Source organism: Spermophilus citellus (assembly GCF_964194105.1).
Source record: "Spermophilus citellus genome assembly, chromosome: 11".
In the NCBI taxonomy this organism is placed as follows: domain Eukaryota; kingdom Metazoa; phylum Chordata; class Mammalia; order Rodentia; family Sciuridae; genus Spermophilus; species Spermophilus citellus.
In genome coordinates, this window is record NC_138192.1 from 106654590 (window position 1) to 106682372 (window position 27783).

The 27783-nt window shown below is 45.0% G+C and overlaps 1 protein-coding gene across 3 annotated transcripts in view; it reads left to right on the top strand.

The window, feature by feature from the left end:
* Positions 1-18174, top strand: part of NRP2 (neuropilin 2) — a 115378-nt gene extending 97204 nt beyond the window's left edge. For 2 of the 3 annotated variants that reach the window (XM_081260940.1, XM_081260941.1), the window contains exons 16-17: positions 12383-12433; positions 14854-18174. In XM_081260940.1, the coding sequence (XP_081117066.1) occupies positions 12383-12433; positions 14854-15158 (356 nt within the window). In that variant the 3' untranslated portion in view covers positions 15159-18174. Of the gene's footprint in view, positions 1-8687; positions 10650-12382; positions 12434-14853 lie in introns of those variants that run through there. The other variant, XM_081260943.1, reaches the window with a different exon arrangement.
* The last annotated feature ends 9609 nt before the right edge of the window (positions 18175-27783 follow it).

The following is a 27783-nucleotide window of genomic DNA, read 5'->3' on the forward strand; positions in this document are numbered from 1 at the left end:
TCTCCAATTTATGAATGATTTCCCAGGGGGAGGGAAAAAAACCAGGAACTTTTAGCATGTTCAGGGCTCAGAGATATTCTAGACTTTGCTTTTGAGCAGGTAATGAAGATAGTTTTCTGATTATCACGAACCTGGAACTATCAGAGTAGAACATTTTATAAAAGGAACATATTCCATTAAAACTTTGTACTTAGGGAAACTTACTCAAAAGGCCTGATCTTATTTGACAACTTTTTTTTTTGTCATTCTCTTTGAATAGTTAGTGATCTAGTTCTAGAAAATATTTTAATCACAAGGGGAATTTTAAAAACAGTGATAGGAAAGACAGTCTCCGTGTGGTTCAAGGTTTCTAAGTAGGGTCAAGTAAGGGTTGCAAATGGATTTTCCACTGCACAGCTTTCAGAAGGTTTAGCTGAAGTTTTTCATCAACCCAGTGCCCTTCTCTAGGTGTTCAAGGACCATCCTGAAAGATCCTGAGGGGGGGAAAAAAAACATGCCCAAAAGTCCCTATTCTGCCAAGGTCCTGTTTTTCTAGGTACTGTTAGAACCTAGTTCGGGGAGGAAATGCTTTTTACAACTGTTAAGACCCATCCAACTGCTACTAGTGATAGGCTTCTGTTTTCAGATCTTATAAGAAACTTATTAGCGCAGATGGTTCAGTATAGATGTCATTATCTGTCCTCTGCAGGAGAATGGAGCAGAACGTCCGTGATTAGAGCATTGTTTCTTCCTCCAATGCCAAGCACAATTACCCATTTTGTCTAAATAACATTTGGCTTTCCTTAAAACCATTTGTTCCCAGTAGTAAAAGATAAAACAAAAGCATCTCAGAAGTGATTATTTCAAACAAAGACCCAGGCTCAGTCAACATTTGTCTGAGCTGACCAAGGACCATATTTGCCAGACTGAAATTAAATTAGCCATTGCTTTTTTTTCATTAGCGTCACTGTTTGGGGAGCCACTTTGGGGAATGATCCTACCTTGATTCTAGTCCCAAGACTTATGTTAGGGGCACTCTTCCTCTCATAGAAAAGGCAAAGACAGTTAGAAGTCCAGTCTTACACACTGAACCCAGCATGGTTGCCAATAAACATTCCTCAGCGTGTTTCGGACTGAGCTCAAGCATAAATGTTACAGAAATTATGTTTCTGTGGATCATAAATACCAGATGTGAAGGCCCCGTATGTTCTGTTTGTGTTCCTACCTGATCCTTTATGATGGCTTAAATGTGTGTTCTTTCTTCAACCACTGCCCTCTTAACCCAGATAACCGAAGGCCAGCCAAGCCAATGTGGCAATGTGTTTGTTTTTCTCTCCTCTCTTCACGGTCTCTGCAGTTGTTTTGCACAAACACTGTGGCCTTTTTGTAATCTGTGATGAAAAGAGCTTCATTTTGAAGTTTTGATTTGTCTGCATTATGGGCTGCATGCACATCTGAGCCAAACTGCAGATCGGTAGGTACAGGCTTGTTTTTTTTTTCTCTTTAATTGTGCAGAGCACTGGGGCTCTCACAGTTGTAATTTGCCTTTCATCCCTTTCAGTGATGGCCCAAAGAAAACACAAAACAAATCCAGCCAGAGAAAAAGGAGGGGGAGGGGAACACCAGCTGATGATCTTACAATCAGCAGGGGGGGAAATTGCCTTGTAGAAATAAGTCAGAAGCTAGGAATGGTGTCGGATGTAATTCAGCGTCACAGAGGTCAGGTGCACTGGCACAGAGGGTCAGCTCAACCTGAAACCCACACCCTTAGGAGTCATCTGACCACAAGTCTCAGCCGGAGGGTGTTTGCACTGACTGCTTAGAGGAGTTCTGTTTGGCCCCAGACCTAACTGAAAAGAGGCAAGATTTGGGAAATCACCAGAGTAAAACTCCATTTTTGCATGAGGTAGAATATGGAGATTCCAGGAGCTTTGGCGCCATTCTGCCCCCAATTCCAGGGGACAAGAGACCCCAAAACATCTCTCTTCTGCAGAAAGTAATTACTCTGGGGATTTTCTGCTACTGACCTCTGAGAGAAAAAAAAAAAAAATACCTAAAGTAAATTTCCATGGCAATGGAGCAAGAAATGAGAAAGACCATTTCAAGAGTCAGCAACAGAGGTATTGGAGACAGGACAGGGTGATGTGTGCAAAAGTGCCTTTTCTTGTAGACACGTTGCCAAAGTGACTATTGATACTAAACAAGGTCCTTGAAGGAACTTTTAGGATAGTAACTGGCTGGGTTTCTTTCTTTCTTTCTCTAATTGACAAGTTATACATGACTAGATTTTCAATAAGTATAATAATAAAGAACAAGTCCGTCTCATTGTTAGCCAGTCGCACTGACCCCAGAGGTCACCACAGAGATGGTTTGAAGCCTGGTTCCTGGGCTTGCTTATACATTTACAAACATATATGTTCATATCAAATTATGTAGTTTGGTTTATCTGGCTTTTGTTTTATGTGTATGGCATCATAGCGTTTGTGCTGTTAATTAGACAACTGGCTTCTTTTCACTTGACATCCCAAGAACACATCAGTACACACCATCACACTTATCCACTCCTTTTGAGCTGTTGCATAGCATTCTATATTGTTAATGTGCCGTGGTTTATTAACTGCTCCCCAGTGAGTGGGGATTCAGGTTGTGTCTTGTTTTTTATTATTATACAGAATACTGTAATGAACATCTTTAAAGTTGTTTCTTTCAGCACATATTTCTCTAGGAGAGAATTTCTGAATCAAATGGCAATTCTATTTTCATTTTAATAGATGCTGCAAATAAATGGCTGAGGTTTGTCTTGTAAAGTGAATCTGTCCCTATTTAGGAGAATATTCTATTCTATTCTATTTAGAATGTCCAGAAACTGTGGACACCCTGGATGTAGGTCCCCTGCCACATTTGCAAGGGCCACATAACCTTTTTTTTTCTCTAAAGTGGGCATAGTGCTTGCAAGAGAAGACTTTGGGCAGTTTTAGCTAAAGAGAATTTTAAACTCAGGGAGTACTTCCCAAGGACATTTTAAAATTTTTAAACTGTCAACTTTTGAGGAATATGGGCCTGGCTATAAGTGGCAACTGGAGCATAGGAGTTAATTCTGTCCCTGGGTTCAGCAGGCAGAGTTCTGTTTTCCATGATTAATGAGTTCCACTTGGTTTCTCCAAAGAGTGACTGTGCTGTGCCTTGCTGTTATTTATTTATGTTTTCTACTAAAAAATTCATGTAAAAAACATCCTTTAAGGTCAGTGCACAGCATTGTGCTGCAGACCAAATGATTACAGCAGCCACAGGTAGACCCACATGCCAAAAACAAGAACAAGTCTCAAATCCTCGGGGCGTTTGCGACCCAGGCCCTCACACTGGCTGAGAGGACCAGACCTCCTAGGTGAAAAGAAGGGATCTGGTTTCCTTCCAAGGAGTTTCAGGACTAATGTGACCAAAGGAAAAGCACCAAGCAACGAACTTGTTTTCTAGTGGGATGCTTATATATGTAGGAATATTTACCTATTCACCCCAACCCCTCCAGCAAGGAATAGCAGAGAAGCCAAGAGACCTGCTATTTAGTCCAAAATACCATTTCTAACAAGAGCACTGACTTCTATGTGCTGAGACAAAAGAGTCATAACAATATGACTTTGACTGAGCAGAATGGATAGTGTCTACGGCCATATATGTGTTCTGCAGGCTTTCCCTGACCTCCAAAAAATCTAGGGCTGCTACCTGTTAGGCATCGGACCTGAGCATATTACTCAAGAATAAGTATAGGATCGGGGAGAACCAGAGGTGTCAATTCACACACACACAAAATGCTTTGTTTTGTTTTCTCTGTAAAATGGTGCACAATTAATCTCTTCATATAATTAACATTCCCAAGAGCAAAGGCTGTGATCCAGAACTGGAATCATAGTATTTCAGGCCTTGGCTTTCAACAATAGCAGTTCCTTACTCTAGCCCTAGAATTCATTAACAGGATGCCTTGACCAAAGTCTTCTACTCCCAGCTGATCTGCTGGTTATTAAGGCTTCACTTTGGCAGAGGACCTTTTCTCCCCTTTGTGTTTACTTACTACCAGCAAGGACCTGGAAGAAGTGTCACAAAGACTTGGGCAGCTGGTGTGCATCACCCCACCATCTCTCCAAGGCAGTCTCAGGTGGTATTAAAAGCAAGACAGTCATTAGGACCTATATGAAGGCCAACATGGGTGTGTCAAAGGATCCCCAAAGGTGCGCCATTAGCCCAGGACAACTGTAGACCAAGAGTGTGACCCTAACAGTGGTGTCCATGGGAAGCCCTGGACCTACAAGTGCATCATCACTTTCTGGCTCTGCAACTGCAGATACGGACCCTGGGCCCACCTCTTTTTCCAAGGAGGACCTAGTCTCCACCCCTGCCTCTGTTGTACCAGAGCAATTCATGTACCAGAAACAATTCATCTTCAATCTCCACCTTCTAACTTCTGCACCTTCCGCCTGTCTGGGTGGCCCCTTTTCTTCTCCTTTGCATCTTCACTCTCTCACTACCCTCCTTCCACCAAAGCCTCCTCCCAGAAAATCAGGGGTCAGATTCCTTCACAAATGCTTAATTGGTTACACCCTCCAAGTAGACACATTCTCACAGGACACCAAATCTAAAGCCAGTGGCAGCGTTCTGTTGTTTGCCATCCTTGGCCACCAGCAAGCTGCTGGGGAAAACCATCTCTTGAATGAGTGGAGAGAGGCCCATTTTGGCCTGTGTAATATCATATCACAGAGTCTTTTATTTTTGTGTGCAGAAGAGCCCAGCTCTCAAGTATAGTGAAATCTCTTGGTGACGTACATGAGGACAAAGTTTTTTTTCAAGGACCTACAAAACAAGAGGGCCAGTCTTTAAGAAGTCATAAGTTTTCATAAATGAAGTCAATATAATTTTAATTCTTCAACTCCATCTTCCCACTTGACCAAGGTTGTATTCAACCACTCCCAGAGTGACCTGTCTTAGTGCATGTTTTTGTCAGCTTTTTCACTGCTGTGATCAAAAGACCTGACAAGAACAATTTTAGGAGAGAAAAAGCATTTGGGAGCTCATGGTTTCAGAGGTTTTAGTCTAGAAAGGGCTGGCTTCATTCCTTGGAGCTCTAGGTGAGGCAGAATATCATGGTGGAAGAGCGTGGTAGGGAAAAGTGGCTCAGGAAGTATCAGAGAGAGAGACAGATAGACAGACTGACTGACTCCACCCACCGGAGATAAAATATATACCCCCCAAAGACATATCCACAATGACCCACCTTCTCTAGCCACACCCTACCTGCCTACAGTCACCATCCAGTTAGTCCCCATCAGGGGATTAATTCACTTGCTGGATTAAGGCTCCCATAACCCAATCATCTCACCTCTAAACCTTCTTGCATTGTCTTACATGAGCTTTTGGGGGGACACTTCATATCTAAACCATCATAGTGCACCTCTTCATGTTGGGACTGCAGGAGAGGAGAAATGTCAAAGTCCGCTGGGAAAAGCTCCCAGAAAAATAAAGTTGTAAAAATTTTTTCCCCTTACATCTTGGGGAAAAAAATAAGAAAGGAGAGGGGACGACACTTTCTTCCCTGAAGTTTGCTGTGTTTCTCCCACCTTCATACCCTCCTAGAAAGTGACCAAGAAAAGAAGCACAAGAGCCGATTTCTTGTTCCATCTACTTTACAGGGATAGAGAACTGCTCTGGGTTTTTCAAAGACTTAGAGTTTAAAAGAGAGAGAGAGAGAGAGAGAGAGAGAGAGAGAGAGAGAGATTCCAGAACTTTCTCCCCTCAGAATTGCCGGGGTTTTCCTGCCTGCACAATTGTGAAGCCTGTCTTTACAGCTACACATTTCACTGGCTGCCTTTCTCCTATTTTCACGCCATTGTTGGGACTCAGTGGAGGCATTCTGGCCCCAGCTTAGCTCATCCGCCTCCACACTTGAGTGTATTATTAGGTCATTTCACACAGCCTTCTTGTCTGCAGTCAGAATTTCCAAATCTTTTTAGTGTTTTCTTCTCATTATTCAACTAAAAATCATAGAAAATAATGACTACATTCAAGATCACACTCTACCAATAATCTCATACTAAGCCCCCTTCCCTTTTCCCACTTGAAACCACATGAAAAACTCTAAAAACGTATTTTTCCATGACCTTGTATAGATTTGGCTGTAGCTCAAGAGATAAAAATCCATGATAAAGGATCTTCTGGTGGGTTTCAAGACTCAAGCCAAACCCAGCAAGGGATGAACCGCTCTCAAGTAGCCTGACTTTCTAACAGAAGAGACTTGGCAAAGTTTAGATCGACATCTGAACTTTTGGCTCCTCACAGCAACTGGGGATGAACTAACTGAATTAGGGAAATTAAGTGTGGTGGGGAGGGAGGACCTTCAGCCAATAGTAAATGCTAAACTGAATTAAACATTTTGAAGTGCCAAGAAATATCTCCTTAGTCCTTCATTATTTCTGGTTTATTGAGATCTCAGTGATGTTTCCTGCTGGGATTAAAACAGAATGGCTGAGAGAATTTTTCTGAAGGCTACTCCCATCTGAACGATCCAGTGATTTAGCTGGCTCAGGGGGTTCAGGAACTTGGAATCAAATATAACAAAGGCTCTAAGTGGCCAAGAGCTTATCCTAAATAAATCACAGGCCCCAAACAAGGTGTTGAAAATCTGTGGCTTAATCTCGGTTCTGCTGCTGATGCGTTCGATGACTTATTGGATCTTTCTGCCCTCCTTCTTCAATTTCATCTTGAAAGTAGTAGCGATGATTACCTGGTACCTATGAAAAATGAATGATTTCAGTGGTTTTCGAGGTGTAAGAGGCTCTTCCATCCTTTGAAGGTTGGTTGAAGTTTGGTGAGCTAAGTAAACAGGTGAAAGCTGACTTTCCATGAAGTTTTCTGAGCCCAACTTAAAAGTAAGGGGAAGCACAAGTGACCCATTTTGTCAGTTCCTGGGTCTCTAATTAATAGAACTGGGTCCTGCTCAAATGGGCACATACTGAAAACATGGAGCCTCATGGCTTCCCTTTGCCTATCCTTTCTATGGTCTTCTTTTCCCTTGAGACAGATGACTTCAGAGTGACCCCTTTCAGAAAAGGCTGGAGCTGGGGTGAAGAATGGAGCAGTGAGCAGTGTGGGGTGATGGAGCCCCTTAGTTTAGAATTCCCCTCATGTGCTTCAACCAGCATCGTCATTCCAAAGGCCCTCCTGCCGTTCTCATTTTTCCCCATAAAGACAATAGGACTCTAGAGCAGGGAGCACACTGAGACTTATGAAAGCTCAGAGGAGCAGACATGTGATCCTAGTCCAGGGCAGCCACACGTCTCCCTCTGGGTACAGGGTGATGTTCATTCTGAGAAGTCTGCAGTATGTCTCTGCTACGAATTCCAGATGGCAAACCTGGCCTTTCAATCCACAGTTCAGAGTTGGCATGGGAAGGACTCTTCAAAGAAAACCAGCGCATATCATTTTCCTGAAATGATCTGCGTACAAGTGACCCAGGGATGGACCATCTTCAATTATTTATCTAAAAGAAGCCAGTGTCTTGGAGCAACTGCTCACTCCCCTGGCAATCTTTCTAAGCTCCTTTTATAATGCAGAAAGTAAGCAGAACGCTCTCAAGGCCAACACACTCACAGTAGACCACAGTATAACAAATGGTGTAAGTGGAGGTTGTGGGTTTTCTGTAAGAAACTGCAGAAAAGCAAACTATTGAAGGAATGCTAGTCCCCAAAGAGTCCTAATTTAGAAGAAAGGAGGAAAAAATGAGGGTGAAAGGAAAGATTAATAGAATGTGTGTGTGTGTGTGTGTGTGTGTGTAGGGAGAGAGGGAGAGGGAAAGGGCTGGGAGAGAGGAAGGACTGTAGAGAGTGCATCTTGTTGGACCTACATCACACTCAGTGGGAATTTCCCAGCTGCAGGTTGGAGTGTCATGGGGGTGGTTCCCCTGAAAAGCATGTGTGGTCTTATGCAGCAGGCAGGGTTCCAGACCCCTCGGGGAGAAATGTATTTCATTAGAGGAGATTTCGGTTGTGACTGGCGGGGTCTGCTCACCATTTGTGCCATAGTGCTGCAATCTACTGACCAAGACACTAGAGAATATTTGACTCTTCTAAGGTGAAGGAGTTCCTGGAATGAGACAGTTCATGGGTGTTTTCTTAACTAGCCACTGTGCTCTCTCACTCTGAAAATTCAGAGCAACAGCATGTGGGTGAGGCCTTGAGTCACTCTTCACCAAGTACCTGCATTATGTTTCCATCATGGAAAGAGAAAGGACACTTGGGAAAACAAGGGGACTCTTCAGCCTGAGATTTCTATTTCAACATGAAAATTGGTCAGGGTTTTGTTGAGTTGGGTTGTTTTTGTTTTGAGCAATGACAACTGTGCCTGAAGTCTGTCCCACTCCTTTCCAGTCATCCCCAGTTCATTTCCTCCTCTCACCATGCTGGTCTGGAAGAGATGAGGGCTGGGCAGAGACTCTCATGTGGATAAATACAGGCTGTAAGATTTGTAGCAGAGCAAAACAATCTCTTTTTTCCTTAGTCTCATACCAACAAATATGAGCCAAAAACCAAGAGACCAGTGTGTAGGTGAAATGGTTCGGGTGCCATATTTGAAAGCATTCCTATCAAAGATAAGGAGATAGACCTCCCCCAGCCCCATCATGTAGAAGCCTTAATTTTGAAGCATCCTCCTCCTCACTTTCACAGGTTCCTTGTTGACAGTGGCTCAATCTCATTTGCCCAATCTCTTCCCCTGGACTCCAGCAGTACACGGAGACCCCTCCACTTTGCCTCCCTTTATTTCATGCTATTTTGGAATAGGGAGGCTTTGCTTTCCAAGAACACTGAAAGCCAAGATGGTAGACACCTGGTCCCATACATCTTTATTTCCCAATGTCCTCAGTGTGGTTTCTGGACCCCCTGGTAAGCCCTTTTCATAAGTGATGGTTGGTTGATTGGTTAATTGATTAGTGAAGATTGCCCTTTGAAGAAGGATGTCATTCAGCTATCTCTTTATGGGATGCCTATCATGGAAATATGAAGTCCCAAATTTCATAGTACCACATCTTCACACTCATGAGAAGCCCCCACGAGTTCCCACCAAAGTGATGAGCCAGTGATACAGGCAAACAACTGGAGAGTGTACATCCGGCCAGCTAGGATCCCAAACAAGGCAGAGGCTTAGTTTCTGTTAGAATGAAGTAGTGGTAGTTGTGACAGTATCCTACCCACTCAGAGAACCAGAATGCAAACTTGGTGGCCCCTCACTGATCTTAATACAGCATTTGAGAGTTAGCTCAAGTTGACCTGAGATTGACTGCACACAGAGAGAGGCCCAGAAGGAAACAGGGTCATGTGAGCAAAAAGTTTCAAAGTAGAACTCATGTGGGTGGTAAGATCTATTCCTGACCTGTGCTCTTGCAGAGGTGTGGCCCATTCCATTCTCCCTAACCCATCTCACACCCACAAACACACCCAACCTCTGAAACAGAGTCTTAGAAGTTCTTCTCCAAGTTTTCCCCCCTTTAAGTAAACTTCTAAGTCTTTGTCCCTGTCTCCTGCTGTTTCCTGATATCTGCCCTCACTTCACCCAGCTGGGTGCACCATCTTATGGCTGCCATTTCCCCTTTCCTGGGGGGGGGGGGTGCTGCTTCACACTCTGCCTTGAGAATCATTCCTCCTATCCCACAAAAGAGCCAGTACCCTCACCCCCTTCCCTCTTGGCAACTACCCCCCCACACACACCCCGCTTACCTTTCCTTTCTAGAACTACAGAGACCCAGTGGGAGGACCATATTTCTTCCTGCCAGCATCTTGAGGAAACAGACTAGCAGAAAAGGAAAGTGGCTGATGAAGGGCAAAGAGGCTTTTGAGAGAGAATGCTCTTAGTCAAACACAGATATCAAGAATATGAGCAAAGGGACTAGAGAAAATTGCTATCAAAGTAAATTGCTTTTTGTACAAATGTTCCTTTTATTTGGGTTTTCCCCAGTGTGCTGTTCTTTCTTTAAGGCTTGGTGAACAGATGCGTTTTTTGAAAACGTTGATTAACTTATCCTTTTTTCGACCCCTTCCCACTCACCCAAACTCCTGGGAGTGGTGATTAAAGAAAAAGACAAGTCAAGCTGCCGAGGCGTTCTTCCTCACCTGAAGTGGCCTTTGATTCTCCAGGTGCAGAAATCACAGCTGCATCTGAGCAATTGATTCCATAGAAACCTAGAAACGGGCCAATTCTTGGGATCATCTCGTCCAGTCCTCTGCCTCCAGAGACAAGAGGCTGTCATCTCCTGGGATAAGATGTTCTCAGTCATTACCATCCATTTACCCTTTTTCCTTCATTTCTAGCCCGTGATCCATAGTGTCCTAAATCTTCCCTGAGGGTGTGAGATGGAGCAAGATGGCATTCTAGCATCCAAGAATTCGCCACATCCTTGGCAGAGCCCAGATCCCTAAAAACAAGAACAGGATTTGGCCCACAAGTCAAATTGGCAGAAGCCATACAGTTCTTGTCCTGTCTGATTCACATATTCTTATTCCAATGTTCTGCATCTGTAACCATGAAGATATTAAGACATATAAGCATCCCATTGAAACAATTAATTGTTGGAATTGTGACAGTTTTCTTCCATTTTCTTTTCTTTTAATAAGGTTAAAAACACACAAAAACATATTGACTTTCACAAGCTCAATTTGATCCCTGTGACAGATACCACCTACCTCTTGTTGAATCGTGTTCCTATCTTCAATCCAAGGAAACAGCCTGCTTTGTAGGAGCCTGGAGAATAATGCAGGAGATGGGCATTGAGGTAGGAAAGCTGGCATGGCCTGTGGGTGCCTGTAGCTGTGCTACAAACCTGCCAGGAGTGGCTGGATTTAAGGAAGATTGGCATCACCTCTCCTTGGTCTTTTCAAGTGGGGTCTGGCAAGTTGTTCTGTACATCCCTTACTAGACACTGAAGGCAAGACGCTGTGCTTCAATACTTTGGCCAGGAGTGAAGAAGACTTCCAATATGATTAAAACCACCCCCTCTAGGAAAGACTGAATGTCAAGTGTGACAGTAATGGATCAGTCTTAGCTCCATCCATGGTCAAGCAGATCTTCTCTGAGGTGTACTGTTGATGAGCAAGATGTTCAGGGTGGTCTAAAGTTCTTTTCTTCCCCTCATTTGATACTTTAGCTGTTTGGGATTTTGAAGGCTATCTTCAAGGTTGTTCATCTGACTTTGGGTTGAATAAAACTCCTAAAGTGCCACATGCATTCACTGGGACCATCTTGAGCTGACAGCGTGGGAAGTCACAATTAGCTTGAGAGATAGCAAGAAATGATAAGATCCTGCTCTTTGCCACATGTTCAATTCTCTTTTTCAAATCTTTTACCATTTTGGACAGGTAATTTTCATTGACTCTGATTTCTGTAAGATGGACTGCATTGTGGCTAGAAAGACATGTATTATCCACCTGTAAAACAATTATCATTAAAAAAGAAAAGGATAGGCAGTGATAATACTGAAAAAGTTTGGAGTAAATTAACTTAGCTCTATTCAAACCGGGAATAGTCAGATTGGATGCCCATTTTGACTATTCTAAACTGTGAAGAAAGCCAATAGGAAAAATGGTTGGGGGAGGAAAGACAGGAGATATTAGCACAGATATGTGAAGGTGGACAGGTATTACGACATTTATTCCAGTTCTAGTCTTTTTTTTTATTGGTTGTTCAAAACATTACAATGCTCTTGGCATATCGTATTTCATACATTTGATTCAAGTGGGTTATGAACTCCCATTTTTACTACATGTACAGATTGCAGAATTACATTGGTTACACATCCACGTTTATACATACTGCCATACTAGTGTCTGCTGTATTTTGCTGCCTTTCCTATCCCAGTTCTAGTCTTACGTTAAAACACACAACAATGAAACAAGACTTCCTTAAATTACCATAGGCTTCTTTGAAATCCAGAGGAGAAAGACTCCAGTGCTTTGTGTCCACTTGGATGTATGCATACAATGAGATGCAGTTCGCTACACTAAGTGGACATATCCTAATGGAGACTGATGGTACACATAAGATGCCACCAAAGGTGCCTTAGATAAAACCCAAACCTGTACTGGTAATGAATCACAGTTATTGTAGAGATAAAAGTGACAGGGCTTATTTGGTCCTTAAGACCTGATCTTTCTTATCATTTCTGCTTTTCTGGTTGTTGTTGGAAGACAGATCATTTGCAGGAGAAATGATCCCGTAATGTATATACTAAACGATCTAGAAATGGACGTGACTCTCCTGTTGCCCATCATAATGGACAGTCATTCTCAAAAAGGTTGCATTTCTGCTGTTTGGTTGCCCTGAGAGAACTTCTTGTTACAGCTTGGTTTGTTTGTTTTCCTTTTCATTATAGTGGACATCCCAGAAATACACGGGAGAGAGGGCTATGAAGACGAAATTGATGGTGAGTATTGCTGGGATGTAGCAGATAATCATGAAATTTATGTTTGGCTATAAAGACATCAACAAAATTGATGCCCAGAGAATTGGAGAAATATAAATGAAAAGAGTCCCAAGAAGGATGAACAAAACATCAATTTCCTTTGTCAAGGTCAAATTGAGAGATTTAGAAAGTTTGAGTCTCCTCTGCTTAATCAGAAACAGGTCCCCCAGTTTCTGGCAACTTTCTCCATCTATGGACTTCAAATCTGGATAAATCCTTTAGAAGTGAAAGGCGAGCTCCTCTACGGTGGTCACTGTTTGACCCCTGGTGACCTCCCGAAAAAAACCTGAGTGAATGAGCATGAGTGTGAATGTTTTCCCAGGCCAGCTGTGCTATCTGGTTCCCCAAGCTGGGGGAAACCTTTCTTACACTATCCAAGACTCCAACTCTTGCATGTTGAAGATTTGGGTTTCTGTCAAACACAGTGGCACCCACTTGTGATACTAGTAACTCAGGAGGCTGATGCAGGAGGATCACAAGTTTGAGGCCAGCCTCAGCAACTCACCAAGACTCTAAGCAATTTAGCAAGACCCTGTCTCAAAATAAAAAATAAAAAGATCTGGAGATGTAGCTCAGTGGTAACCCACCCCACCCCACCCCCAGACACACACAAAAAGATTTAGGTTTCTTTTCCACACTGCCCCTTTTCTATTTGCATATTTATTCCAAGCTTTATTTCTGAACTTCAAATGCACATACTTCAAGAGGCTTAAGCCAGTGTCCCAGCTGGACAGCTGCTGAGCAAACACGCACATATAATTTCCCCTCTTGGCTCAGAAGGGCACAGGTCTCCCTGGGCTTCTCTGAGTGCCAGAGTTGGTCTCCCTAACACTCCACAGCACAATTCCACTCAAAGAACAACTTCAGACTGAGATGGATGCATTTCAGAAGAGCCGTTTATAGAGCAGCTGCTTTTAACTTGACCTTAATCAAAAACTTCAAGTGTAGTTATAGAAACTGGAGTGACAAACCCAAACAGCACCTTGTGAACCAGCTGCAGGCTCTCCCTGCAAAACCCTGGCCAACGCTCCTTTTATGGACAAAAGTGCACAACTGACCTGCACAGGGAGCCTGCAGTAGATCAAGCAGCAGAAACACTGAGAGGGAGTGGGAAGAGCAAGGAATGAGGATGCGGAAAGCCTGGTTCCTATTCTTACTTCAACTGCTTGCTTACTCTGTGCCTGGAGTGAGTTACCTGGTCACCTCCCTTCTATAAAGCTCAGTTTCCTCACCATCCAAAAAAATTACAGTATCACCCTTCCCTTTTCAGAGTTCTAAGGAGATCCTAAGGAAATGGGCCCTGGATGTGGTATGGCTTGATTACACACTCTAGAATTAGTGTTGCAGGGTGGCCATAACAATACCACAAATGGTTTCAACAACAGAAGTGTATGTTCTCACTGTTCTGGAGGCTAAAAGTCCAAGATCAAGATGTAGACAAGGTTGGGGTTTTTTCTGGGGCCTAAAGAAAGGGTCTGTACCAGGCCTCTCTCTCTGACATGTTTGCATAGTGTTTCCCATGCATGTCCATGTCTAAGTTTTCCCTTTCAATAATGAGAATAGTCATTGGATTAGAGCCCACCCTAATGGCTTTGTTTTAACTTGATTATCTCTGTAAAGACCCTATCTCTCTAAGTAAGATTGCATTCTGAATACTGGGGGTTTGAACTTCAACATGAATTGGGGTTGGGGGGCAGTTTAACCTATAACAGTGAGGTATGCATGTCAAGAAAGGTCTAGTTGCTGGGGAAAAAAAAATCTCCTGCTTATATGGCCAGGAGATCTAAATTGGGAAGCTGGTCATGCGAAAATAATCCCAGCCTGTCATTTGATTTAACTGAAGCAGCTGGAAGTGAGAGATGAGAAGGCAAAGAGAGAAAAGCCTGGAACACACAGCCATGCATGTGCTCCAAAGGCACCCTGAAGGTTCTGTGAAAATCTGAGGGCTGCAGGCATAGCTCAGCGGCAGTGGTTTGCCTAGCATGTGGAAGGCCCTGGGTTTAAACCTCGACAGCACAAAAAATAAATAAGTAACCTGAGTACATCCTAATGTGAGCCAAATTATTTAAATAGCAAATACTTAGATAGTCAGTATGAGCCAGACACCAAAGATTTGACAAATAAGTTCACCTAATAATCACCCAGTGACCTATAAATGTTCCTATCTTACAGATGAGAGAACAAAGGGAAAGGCAGGTTATTAAGTAACTTACTCAAAATGACACAGCTAGGACATGCAATAGTGGGCTTTGAACCCAGGCAGTGCAGGTCCCAAGTTCCTGCTCTTCTGTACTGTACTCCAAAGAGCCTCAGGGCTGGAGGCTCCATTGCTTCTCCCTGAATTAAGCAGTGCCTACCGTTTCTTCCGTTCTGTATTACAGATGAATACGAGGTGGACTGGAGCAACTCTTCCTCCCCAACCTCAGGGGCTGGAGCCTCCTCTGCTGACAAAGAAAAGAGCTGGCTCTACACCCTGGATCCCATCCTCATCACCATCATCGCCATGAGCTCACTGGGCGTGCTCCTGGGGGCCACCTGCGCGGGGCTCCTGCTCTATTGCACCTGTTCCTACTCAGGCCTGAGCTCCCGCAGCTGCACGACGCTGGAGAACTACAACTTTGAGCTCTACGATGGCCTCAAGCACAAGGTCAAGATGAACCACCAGAAGTGCTGCTCGGAGGCATGACGGATTGCACCAGAATCACGTCTGACGTTTCATTCCAGAGAGAGGGGCTGGTGAAGATTACATTTTTTTCCTTTGGAAACTGAATGCCATAATCTCGATCAAACCGATCCAGAATACCGAAGGTATGGACAGGACAGACAGGCGAGTCAAGGGAAGGAGAGAGATGCAGCCGCCAAGGGGGTCGTTACCCACCTCGCCCCACAAGGGCTGAGTCATTGCAGGAGCAGGCCGTGTTCTCTGCTGGGACAAAGGCAGGAGCTCATCTCTTTGGGGGTCACAGTTCTATTTCGTTTGTGAGTTTGTTATTATTATTATTATATTTTATTTCTTTGGTCTGTGAGCAACTCAAAGAGGCAGAGTGACTTCTCCAACAGAAAAGAGGAATGTGATTGTCATTCTCCATTTTTGCTTTCTAATCAGCACTTGAAAAGCAAGGGGTCTTTTCAGCCTTCCCATCTTGAGAATAAAACTCAACAAAACAATAACAACAACAACAAAAATCGCCGTCCAGCTTATCCCATCCTCTGCTGGTCTTTCGACCTAAGGGATTTGCTGTGATGTAGGTTCTGCCAGCCAACCCTACAAGCTGCCGTCTCCAGTCCTAGCATTTAGTAGGATGTGTTGCCTTTAACTTTTTTTTATCCAGGGGAAAATTGCCATTTTAGGGTCAGCTTGAACAACTCTTTCTTAATATGTGAATTAAAACAAACCAGAAAGGAGACTTCACACATCAGAATCCACAGACGCACCTCCACATGCAAAGCGGACGAGCCTTAAAGTGCTTTGTGAATAGGAGCCATTCGCTAAATCGAGACCCGGAGTTGGTGGCTGGGAGGCTTTCCTGGTGGGGCCTCAGCTGGTGGTTTTGCCTTTTCTTTTCCCTCCTCCTTGTTCTTCTAAAACATGTACATGTTCACATATGTGTGCATCGCACACGTGTACGCACACCTACGCACACCGTTTTCAGGTCTCTAAGTGCCAAGAAATAGCTCTGCTTGATATTCTCAGAGACCAGGTAAGAAAAGACAGGCTCTTGGCTGTATTCTCCATGGATGAGAGAGAACTGCTGAGTGCTGGCCAGAAAGGAGAAGGAGATGCCGGCCTCGGTGGTCATGTGATGGTACAGCTGAGCAGTGCTGATGAAGGTACTTTGATGGCTCAGTCTCTTTGATAGGCTGGAAAACATTGATTTCTCTTTTGGGTCACATATCAGCCTTCTAGGAGTCAGAGCATGGATGTGCATGAGCAGTCTGCAAGCACTGTGGACTAACAGCTAACCACACTGCCCCAGAGAGAGATTCTTATTCATAGACGCGTGTACACATGCACACACACACACACACACACACACACACACACCAGTTTCTGTGTTTTTTTATTAAGTGCCTTGAAAAAAAATTGAAGAAAAATGTATTTTCCCTCTATGTAGAAATCATGAATATCTTTCAAGTTAAGGCATTCCTCTTTCCCCCACCCCAATGGCTCCATTCCCTGTTCCCACAACTCACCACTGATCCTACTTGTGGAATGAGCCCTGCTCTCCGAGGGGTAGTCATATCCCTAGATGACTTCAACTACTCTAGAAAGGGAGGCGTCAGGGATAGAATGAAACTGTGTGAAGGATAAGATTGTCCACATCAAGATCCAAATCTTGGTTTTGTACTAATGCCTAAGGATTGCCTGAGTGCTGGAAATATGCTTAAAACTCAACCAGTATTCCCAGCCTATCGCAGATCAATGGTAAACTGAATTCACGGACCATCTTTGCTGCTATGGTCACTCACAATTTCGTTTGTCTCATACCCAGGTGAAAGGGGAAGGGTGGATAGGACTGGCTGGTTCCTTTACATGTTAACTCGTGAAAATGCTATTTCAGATGGTAATGTCACAGTGTCTTGTACGCAGAGAGGGAGAGTTCATACGGACCGCTATTTATTCACGTGTGTGTGTCTTTGCGCGCCTTTGAGTTCTCTGTATCTACTGTGTATGTGAATGGTCATGTGGGACACAGTGGTGGTGTTGTGACTTTGACCTAGGGCCCCCAAGTATAACTGCTGATCTTGGCACTCGTTGGCACAGTGGTAGTTAGAGGTGAAAAGCTGTCAAGCCCCAAGGGCTTAGTGTTCAGTGCCCCCTGAGTCGGGCATACAGTAGAAGCAAAGTTTTTAATTAGCTCACCCTCCTCTTCACCCTCTCATGCAGTTCAGTGTTCAGAAAGCTGGGGAGTCCTAGCGATTTCCAGAAGCAGCCCGCAGAAGAAGAGAAGTTCAAAGCCCTCACTGAGAGTCCTGGCCCTCTCCAGCCCAGTGGGCCATTTTATTATGATTTTCCAAAGACCAACCCTGTCTCAGGCCTGCAATTCACCTGTAAGTTGTGTACAACTCAACCTGCATCTCTCTGAAAGTCCTGCATCCATATTCACCATTGGTTGATTTAAGGCCCTAACTGGGCTCTGTGTGCTGAACAGAAGCAGGTCCGCAGGGCTACATGTAGATACCTCACCAAGGCTGGAGGCTGGTCTGTGTAAGACTGATTCTAACTTGGCCAGGGGACACCTTGGTGCGTTTGTTTTCTTTATCTGCAGGTAGGCTAGCTGACCCGTTTCCTTGAACTGTTCCCTTCGGGAAGCCCAACTCACAGTATTGATGTCTTTTCTGCCTTGTACTGAATGACATATTACCTCCACGCTCTCCTGGACTAGGCGGTCAACAGGGCCACAGGGTTGCTTTCTCTCTTGGGTGGGTTTGGGGAGTTGACAGGAATGAGGGTCCACGGAATGAGCATGAATGACAAGGAAACAAGGGGAAAAGTTAAACTGTCATACAGAAGGTTAACTTTTCCTGGATTTTCAGTTAAAGGTATTCGACCATTTGCTGGCTGAGCCAGATCACGGGAACTTGAGAGCTTTTACTGTGATTCTTCAATGTAAAAAATAAACAACAATGTCAAACTGTGTTTATATGATTTGTATAAAGCCTTTTTAAGATTACTATTTAAATAAACATTATACCAGAGACATTTTTTCTGCATTTTCTTTATTGAAACAAAGGGACATGGAATTCGAGTAACCAAATTGTCCAAGCGTGCTAGAGACTTTCCTGAGTTTTAGCACTGAAAGCCTCATGTTCTAGGACACACTTTGGCTTCATCAGCTTGGGCTGCTATAAGAGAACCACAGTCTGGGTCACTTAAACTTTCATTGCTCACAGTTTTGGAGGCTTCAGGTTCAAGTTCAAGACACCAGTAGATTCAGTGTCTGGTGAGGGCCTCTTCCTAACTTGAGGGTAGCATTTGGCCTTGCTGTAGAGACAGCAATCTGGCCATCTTCCTCCTTTGAGGGTACTAACCACCCCTCCCATGAGGGTCCTACCCTTACAACCTCATGTAAACCAATACTGCCCCAAGGCCTCACTTCCTGATACCATTGCAATGGGAGTTAGGGCTTCATATGATTTTGGGGATCACACACTCATCCCTTAAGAGACAATGCTTCCCAACATTGGAGTCAGTGGGTTGATTGGCTGGTTGGATTTTTATAAAATGAATATATTTCATGCATTTCATTTCATTATGGGGACGAGTAACGGGCCATCTGGCCAGATAGGCTACTTTTTAAGTGCTAACTAGTAGACTTCACAAGTTATGATCCCTACAAACATACCTCTTCTCTCAACATTGCCATGCCTTGCAGTTTTAGAATCTTTGAGGCTCTCTTTCTACTCAAACTCTAAATTGTCAATGTCTGGAGATTCCAACGTCTATGACAGTGCTTCTTAAAGTGTGGTCTCAGACCAGCAGCAGGAGCATCCCTTGGGCCCCTGTCAGAGATGCATATTCTTGTGCTCCATCCCACAAGATGAATGAGGAGCTCTGGGGGCAGAGCCTAGGGATCTATGTTTCTACCCGTCCACCAGGGAATTCTGATGCACTTTCAAGTTTAAGAACCACTGGTCTAGGGGAAATTTAAATTATCCTGTCCTCAGAGAGTGATTAAGATTAGTAGGTACAAAACAAACCAGAATTTGGCCAGTGATAGTGAAAGGAGGCCAGGTAGCATAGTAAGTCCCCAGGCCAGGAGAAGGAAAAACTTGACTAGGAATCCCCTCCCTGTGGAAGCTGTAAGCCAGAGCTAAATTTGTCCCACATCATTCACGCCTGAAAGGAAATCTGATTGAATAATTTATTTGAGGAAAAGTTTTTGAATATTTTTTTGATTTTACACTCTAGTCAAGAGGACAGAAAACAAATAGACAAACATGTAAAATAAGCACTGGACCCAGTCAGTCCGTGTGATAATAGCTCTATCAGAAAATTAAAGGGAGCTCCAATAGAAATCAGTCTAGGATCATTCCCTCTGGATGGAGAGTCACGGAAGGCCTCTCAAAGGAGGTGATACTGAACCTAAAGCCTGAAGGGATAAGGAGGGGTGAGCTAGGCAGGATGCCCAGGAAAAGCTTTGCAAATTGAATGTGCAACGTGTAAAGATGGTGCTATGGAAAGGATCTTGGGAACACGGAGCAACAGGAACGTGATCAACGAGGGAGAAGTGCCAGGGGTCAGGTCAGAACCAGGCACAGGGCACCGAAGGCTGCAGTTGGGGATGCTCTCCAACCTGCCCCACTCTTGGGCTTTTCTGAATTGATGGAAGGGGAGCCCTACCCCACCATTCCTCATGGGCCAGTGACATCACCACAGACAAACCTCTACACCGACCCTTCTTGCCCCTCTAGTGATCTGCGTTGTCACCAGGCTCCTGAGATGCCTGGTTCTCCGGTATTCCTGACCAAGCAACAAGAGAAGTTGAAATGAAAGCACATTTTTTTTCTTTCCTTCAGTTGAGTTATTGGGTATTTTAAAAAGTCTAATAAACTAATAATACTTCTAGTCCCTAGGCATCTAGTGTTTACATAAATCTTTCTTCTTCTTCTTATCTGCATCTTCTGGAAATGTTTACACAATCCTCAGGGGAGGCAGGCAGGCCAGTGAAATGCAGTTGGAACAGGCCCATCCTTGAGGGAAACAGGACCCATCTGGACGCTGAGGCCGCTTCTGCCCCTCAACGTTGGCGGTGAGGTTGGAGTGCGGGAGGGGCTCCTGGAGAAGTGGAAAGATGACTATTTCAGTTCTCAAAAGCTTCAGGCTCTATCCCAGGCTGAGCTAAATAGAGCTCCTGGGACCCAGGTTTTCCCCAGGAAACAGGGTGTGAGGTGGGGAATTAGGGAGAGTGTGGTGGCCAGAAAAAAAAATGTACCTGGAGTCCCCAGAGCCACCCTGCCACCCACCCAAGGGCCTCATGGTTACTTGCACACCCATTCCCATCAGCAACAAAATGGGCTGGGTCTTAAGAGCCCAGTTGCCACCCAAGGCTGAGGCAAAGACAGAGCTGGGCCCTGAATTCCCACCTCAGAACTCCTGAAGCTCCTGAGCAGCTCCCCAACTCCCCTTGTCATTCCTGGTGTTTTCTCACTGATGCTGAGAGGAGTCTCCTGGCGGAAGTATGTGCCTTCCAAGTTCTCTCTGGACACCTGAGTCAGAGACCTCCAAGGGAGCCCTGAGCCAAATTGCCTCACAGCTTATCCAGAGAATAACACCTGTTTCTTCTCCCTTCTCTGCAAGGAAGTGTGTGTGTGTGTGTGTGTGTGTGTGTGTGTGTGTGTGTGCTGTTCCTGTCACTGCAGGGTTACCAGCACTCTATAAGAGAAACCCTTTTGCTAAGAAAATGTGTCCCAACTGGCAGAGAGCATCTGACACCTTTCTCATCACTTGTGATGTCAAGTGACATCAGTGTAGCATGGGCCCCTCTCCACGGAGGACTCCGCCTATGCAGAACCCCACAGGCCAGCCCTGATCTCTGGCTGCCAGGCCCACTTGCATATCAGAGGCACCCAAGTCTCTGCCGAAAGCCTCCACTAAGAGAGGTTCAGTCCTGGGGCCCAGCATTAGAGCTGTGAGGATTTGGGGTGCTCAGCTCTACCCACTTCACCGAACCCCTCACCAATCCAGCAGGCTCTGGAAGCTGTAGCCAATGAGAACTGCCCTCCACCTGGAGAATCAGCCTCCCCTGGAAACAGTGTGGTTTTCCATGTAAGGTGCAAGCCACAGCCTCCATAACTCCCCAGGTGTCTCGGAACCGCTTCAGAGCCAGGTTGCTGTGGTTTGGAACCAGCTCAGCTCATAAATCTCATCCCAAAGCCCCTGACAGCCTCCACTGGGAATTGAAGTGCAGCCTCTCCCTGGGCCTGTTGCTGCTGCGTGTCCACCTGGCCCAGCCTTGCCCACCTGCCCTGACAGGGTGGCGCTCCAGAGCCAGCGTGCAGCCTTTCCAGATTCACCACCTTCCTTCACCTGTTTCCTCATCTCACCTCCCCTTGAGCATTTGTGCTTCTCTTTCCAGTCAAATATTTGCCATGCCTGTGGGAGCTTCAAGAAAGCTTATAGGGTTTTGAAGTCCCCTTGAACTTGAACATGCTGAAGGGGCAGGTGGCTCTCTTGCACAGCTGGTAAACCTGCAGTGACAGGTTCTTGGGAACTTAGGAAGTCAGGGTTCAGTTCTGCCTCTAACTGTGTGGCCTTGGGAAGGCATGACACATCTTGGCTTTCCCATCTGTAAAATGGGTATTTGTGCAGAATGAACTTTGAGCCCCCAGCTCTGACATCCAGGAGTGGTTCTATTGGGTTGGGACTGGTCCCCAACCTCGCTTCCCAGCAGCAGAATTGCTCTGTTGCCCAGAACCCTTCACTATCTACTTCCATAGGCATTGTCATGTGTACCTGTCTATGTCCCACTATATTTTAAGGCAAGGATTGATGCCATATCCATTTATATAATCAACATTTTTTATATTAAACACCTATAATGTGCTTTGCTAGGAGCTAGGAGATGATAGATGAGACGCAAAATGACCTAGTTCCTGTCTTCAGGAAGTTTACAGTCAAGAAAGAGAGACAGACAGACAGACAGACACAGGCGAATCAAATTACCACATAAACCCATCTAACAACCATGGCAAGAGCTGCCAATCAAAGTGCAGAGAGCTGTGTGTAGAAGTAGGAATCTGAGCATCATTCCTCATGGGAGCCAACATCCTAGGTGAGCTGCAAAAGCAGGAAGGGCATGGGGCAGAGTCAAGAAGCAGAAGAGCCGGTTTGTGCAAAGGTAGAAGCCCAGGAACAGTGGGGGTAAGGAGGACATCTCATTCCCTTTTGCACTGGGACACTCATTTCCCATCTGATACCACTGCACGTGCATAAATGTTTGTTGAATGAATTAATGATGTATAAATTCACCCTCTAAAAGTCATCAAGCTGCCCAGTGTGTAAGACTCAAAAGTGAGTGTTTTAGCACTTGCTTATTGCTCCCTGTGCTTCAGCATAGTAGAAAATGTGCAAATAACTTTCTGAGAGTCTGAACTGAGAAATTATGTCCACGAGTTCCAACATGGAGATGGTCACTATTGATTTCTGTTTAAATATGATAATTAGTTAAATAAAATATTCAATTTAAAATTCTGTTGAAACAGTTGGAGGGTTGCCAGATTTAGCAAATCAAAATGTCCCATGCAGCCACGATGGAAAACAATATGGCAATTCCTCAAAATGTTAAACAGAATTACCATGTGATTCAACAATTCCACTTACAGATCTATGTACCCAAAATAATTGAAAGCAGGAACTCAAACAGATACCTGTGGGTCCGTGATCATAGCAGATTGTTCACCATAGCCAAAAGGCGATGACACATTCCCACGAACAGATGAATGAATCAACAAAAATACGTACAATGGAATATTATTCAGCCTTAAAAAGAATGACATTCCAACATATGTTATAGATGGATGGACTTGAAAGGTTATGCCATTAAGCCAGACATGAAAAGACAAGCATCCTATGATTCAATTTATAAAAGGTATGTAGACTAGGTAAATTTATGGAGACAGACAGAAGTCAGAGGTTACCAGAGGCTGGGCAGAGGAAAGAATGGGGAATTATTGTTTAAAGGGTATAGAGTTTGGGATAATGAAAAAGTTCTGGAAATGGATAGGGGCGATGTGAATGTATGTTGTAAACATATCTACTATTCCTGAACTGTACACTTCAAATGGTCAAAATGATAAATTTTATGTCATGTAAAAATGTAAAAGCATCTTGCTTATTTTTGAAAAGCCTCTTGTTTAAAATTCTCATGTAATATTTGGAACATACTTCAACTAAAAATGTGTTCATTGTTTATCTGAAATTCAAATTTAATTGGGTGTCCTGTATTTTTCCTGGTATGCCAGCTAAGAAGTTTCTCTTAGCCGTGGGCTTCCTAGGACCGTCCCTGGATGCAGGGGGCCATATTTTCCAAACCCCAAATTAGTTCCCATGGTCCTGATAACAAAGAGTGTACAAAACAGTGGCAGAAAATCAGAGGAGTAGTGCCTGCCCTAATTATAGACTCTACCACCGAGAGAGGCCACGAAGTGATGCTCCCAGCCCTCGCCCCCTCCATCAGCGGAGAGGTAGAGATTAGAAATCTTGGTTGGGTTTCCCATCTGTTGTTTAATCATCATGATCCACAAATGCAGTAAAAGCTGGTTATAAACCCCTTCTTACAATTGACCACGTGGCTGGAATTACAGTTGCAGATGGCGACGCTCACGCTTGTGACTCAGACGATAGCCTTGTCCCCCGCCATCAATGGATCTTCACACCGGAGTTGGTAAGAACCCCTGGGGTGCCCAGATGCCTAATTGTTAGCACCATTTGCACCCAGGCCTTCACAAAGAAAGAAACTGCCTGCAGAGATCATCGAGCATCAAGGAACAACAGGTGCAAAAGGCAGAGGCCACTCTGGAGCCATTTGGACCAAAGAGCGTGGCTCCGCGTAGCGTGAGTGCCACAGACTTGGCATGCCTGCGTTCATCTGCCTGTGAGATGGGCTTGGAATCACACCACAGCTCTGGAGTCTACCGTTTCCATTCCAGGTGGTCCCACCTACTCCTTCTTTCAACCGAGATGAAAGGCAGCTGGGGAGGGCATCTCACGAAGAGATGGGTCGCATCCAAATCATTTTTACTAGGTGCTGACAAGTCACTGTGAAAGTCTGGAAATGTGTAGCACAGCAAAAACACCCGGGTCACCATGAGCTGGTGAATGATTACCAGAGGAGCAATTCATTACAGGCTGTGCTCAGCTCCCATCACACGGGGAAGTGTTACATTAACAAGATGGAAGGTCCCCACGGTCCCCTCACCAACACAGCCCCCACTGCCACCGCCAGTTGTGTTGTTGCATGGTGGGTGCAGAGCCCAAAGGCGGGAGAAGTTAATTCAGCTAGACTAATAATCAAAAAGCCACTCAAAGTCCATCTGACCTGTGTGTTCCATGAAATTTTTTGTGCAGCCAGCAGCAGCTAGGACCTCTGTGAACTGGCACCTACGTGTGGCATTCAGGCAGGATGGGTATTTTTTTTTAATATTTATTTTTTAGTTTTCAGTGGACTCAACATCTTTATTTTTATGTGATGCTGAGGATCAAACCCAGTGCCCAGCGCATGCCAGGCAAGCACGCTACCACTTGAGCCACATCCCCAGCCCAGGATGGGTATTTTTTAGTTCTTCATGAATCTTGCTTCCTATCAGGGTCTGTGTGTTTTCCTGTGGATGAGCCTGGCTCTCAGCCCTGCCAGCACCCAGGTTTCCTTTGGTTTTTAACCTTTCCTTATGTAGACAGATCTTAGAAGGTGCCAGCCTGGAGACTATGGGATGTCAAAGAGGAATTCGACACATGGCTTAGATTAGCTCTGGACCCCAGTTCTGGGATGATAGAATCAGAGTCTCCATTTGGGGCTAACTGATGGGCTTGAGTGACCTTCAAGTCCTTGCCATTCAGAGTCACATGCAGTCTTGATCTCATCCCTCTTTCTAATCTCTCTTCTCCAGTTATGACTTCTCCCATTAAAGAATCATGGACCACAAATGGCGCATTAGTCAAGAGACAACAGGAGACAGATGGGTCAATAGTTCTTCCTTAATGGGATTTCTGCTCCTTCAGGATGCCATTCACATGCAGAGGAGCCAGACAATGGAATCTGTTTCAAAGTTAAAAGCACAGCTCTGCTCTGGGCAAGGTGGCATACACCTGTAAATCCCAATGGAGGCTGAAGCAGGAGGATCCTAAGTTCAAAGCCAGCCTCCGCAAAAGCTAGGTGCTAAGCAACTCAGTGAGACCCCCCCACCTCTAAATAAAATACAAAATAGGGCTGGGGATGTGGCTCCATGGTCTAGTGGCCCTGAGTTCAATCCCTAGTACTCCCTATACCCTCCCCCCCCCAATAAGAGCACAGCCAAGCCCAGGACATATGGTCTCTGCTAGACAGGGGCTTTCCAAAGAAGACCAGAAAGCTCAGAACGTGGCCTTGCCCTGGGGCCCAACCTCTCACCTCCAAGGGACCCTGACAGCTTCCATTGCAAATGTCAACCGGAAGTTGGGGGGAACTGAGCACAGAGCACTCCCCAGCCAACAGGATGTTAAATATTAAACCTCCCTGTAGCTGGCCGGGCTGAGAGCTGCCATTTCATTATGCAGCTTTCCCTGGGCTTAAGAGGAGAGCCTGCCTCTCCCAGAAGCGCGCAGGGGAGCCTGCCCTCCGCCTTCCCAGCACTGGGGAAACCTTCAAAGCTGTTCAATTTGTCTAAGCCCCATCCATCTTTAATGTCACAGTCTACATTTTCTCCACTCCTCCTTTTTCAAAGCAGCCAAAAAAGAAAATGTCACTGCATTTGGGGCCAATTCAAAAGCCAGGCTTAGACAGAAGTTCTGTTTCTTTCTCCCGGGCTCCTGTGTTGTTATCTCCCGAGGAGCCTTCAGGGGCTACACCTCACCCCCTCCATTCCTGCATTCATCTGGAGTCCTTCTGTCTGACCTCAGTTGTATGTCCTTCATTCACCTCTTCGCAAAGTTCTGTGTGACTGCAGCACCAGCCAAGAGGACCTAGAGTTGATGTTTACGTGGGCAGAGCTGCGGTGGGGGGATTGCCAGGTGGGGCTGTCACCACACCCATCAACTTCCTGACAGGGATTTGGAGGCTGTGCAGCTGATACAAGCGAATGTCCCCTGAGCTGCCTTTTAAAGGCTGTATTCCCCCAAATTTGTCCAAAGCACAGGGAATCGGCCCCAGCTGTGGCCACCATGGCTGGGAGCACTCTATGCACTTCTCCCCTGGGTGCCTTAAAAAGACCCTTGAAGCCACGCAGGGCAGGTGGCAGCCTGAATAAAGATGACAGTCACAAGGCATCCCTGACAGGCCCTGGCTCACCCAGGAATAGAGAGCTGATGCACTGATTGATACCTGAGAGGGTGGCTGTCATCCAGGAGGACACAGGAGGGAGATAAGGGATTCAATCAGTGTCAGACCCGTCCCAACACAACACGACCATAAATCACTTTGGGTAAAAATTCTCAGCTGCTAAAGTGGAGATGGGGAAGCAGGTAATAGAAAAACAGGGGGAGACACAGTTGTGTGAGCTGGACAAGATGCTTGGTCTCAGCCCTGGGTGGAGGGCAGGCTCTGTTAGAATTCAGTCTTTTCTCAGCCCAAGGGATGTACGGCATTTTCCCGAGTTAATTGTATGGGGTTAAAATATAATCCAGGGTGAAATCCACAGTATGTGCGTTATATCCCAATATGGCTGTTGTAAATATATAAATTCCAACCAGAAGCCCAGGATGGCAATGGAGGGAACCCCCTCTCCCCCACCTCCCACCTACCCCATGGAGGCAAAAGAGATGGTTGCAATAGTCTGGCCTTGTCCTTACCCACTGGTACCCTAGAAAGTACAGCACATGGTAAGCTCTGAGAAAACAAGACTCAAAGTCTCTGCCTTTTGATGAGAAGAGCTTTCTCCAATTCCAGAGAGCCTCAACCTGCCTTCAGCAACTCCTATCAATATTACGATGTGCATAGCACTAGCCAAACCCATTTCAGAGATTGTCTTTCAATGTATGTTAATTAGACATTTCAAAAATAAAAACTTTGTTTTTGGTCCAGGGGACAGAGATTCTTAAATTGGAAGTAATGAACAGATTAGCGATTAATTAATTGCAGGCAGGTGTAAGGAGAAACTATATATGGCTTCTTAGGTCCCCCCCCCCGAACACATTTTCTCTCTTAAGATCACTCTTTCTTATTTTAATTAATTTTTTTGCCACCCCAGCACTTCTCTTATCAAATATTCAAATAAACTAAACAAATAGAGTGTACTGAGACCAAAGTCTCAATATGGTGTTTAATTGGAATTGTAGCCTGTTTTCTCCTAGTGAAGTCTCGGGGTACCTGGAAGCTTTCCCTGGCAGAAGAACTGGCCTCCAAAAGTGCATTTTTAGCATCTAGTTAATCTTCCTTTCAGGTGCCAAGGGCATGGCTTGATTGAAACAAGGAAATGTAAGCCATTGGGTGGTTTGTGGTTTCTCTGGCCTGGTAAGGAACACAAGCAATAACATAATGAGACTATGGATCTCCTCTCCATTAACTCTGCTCCCCGTTCACGAGTGTATCTGCACTGCACAAATGCCCTACATGCACGATCCAGCTGTTGGACGGCCAGGTCTGATGGCAGCCACTTGTCCTCAGCTGCCGCCATCT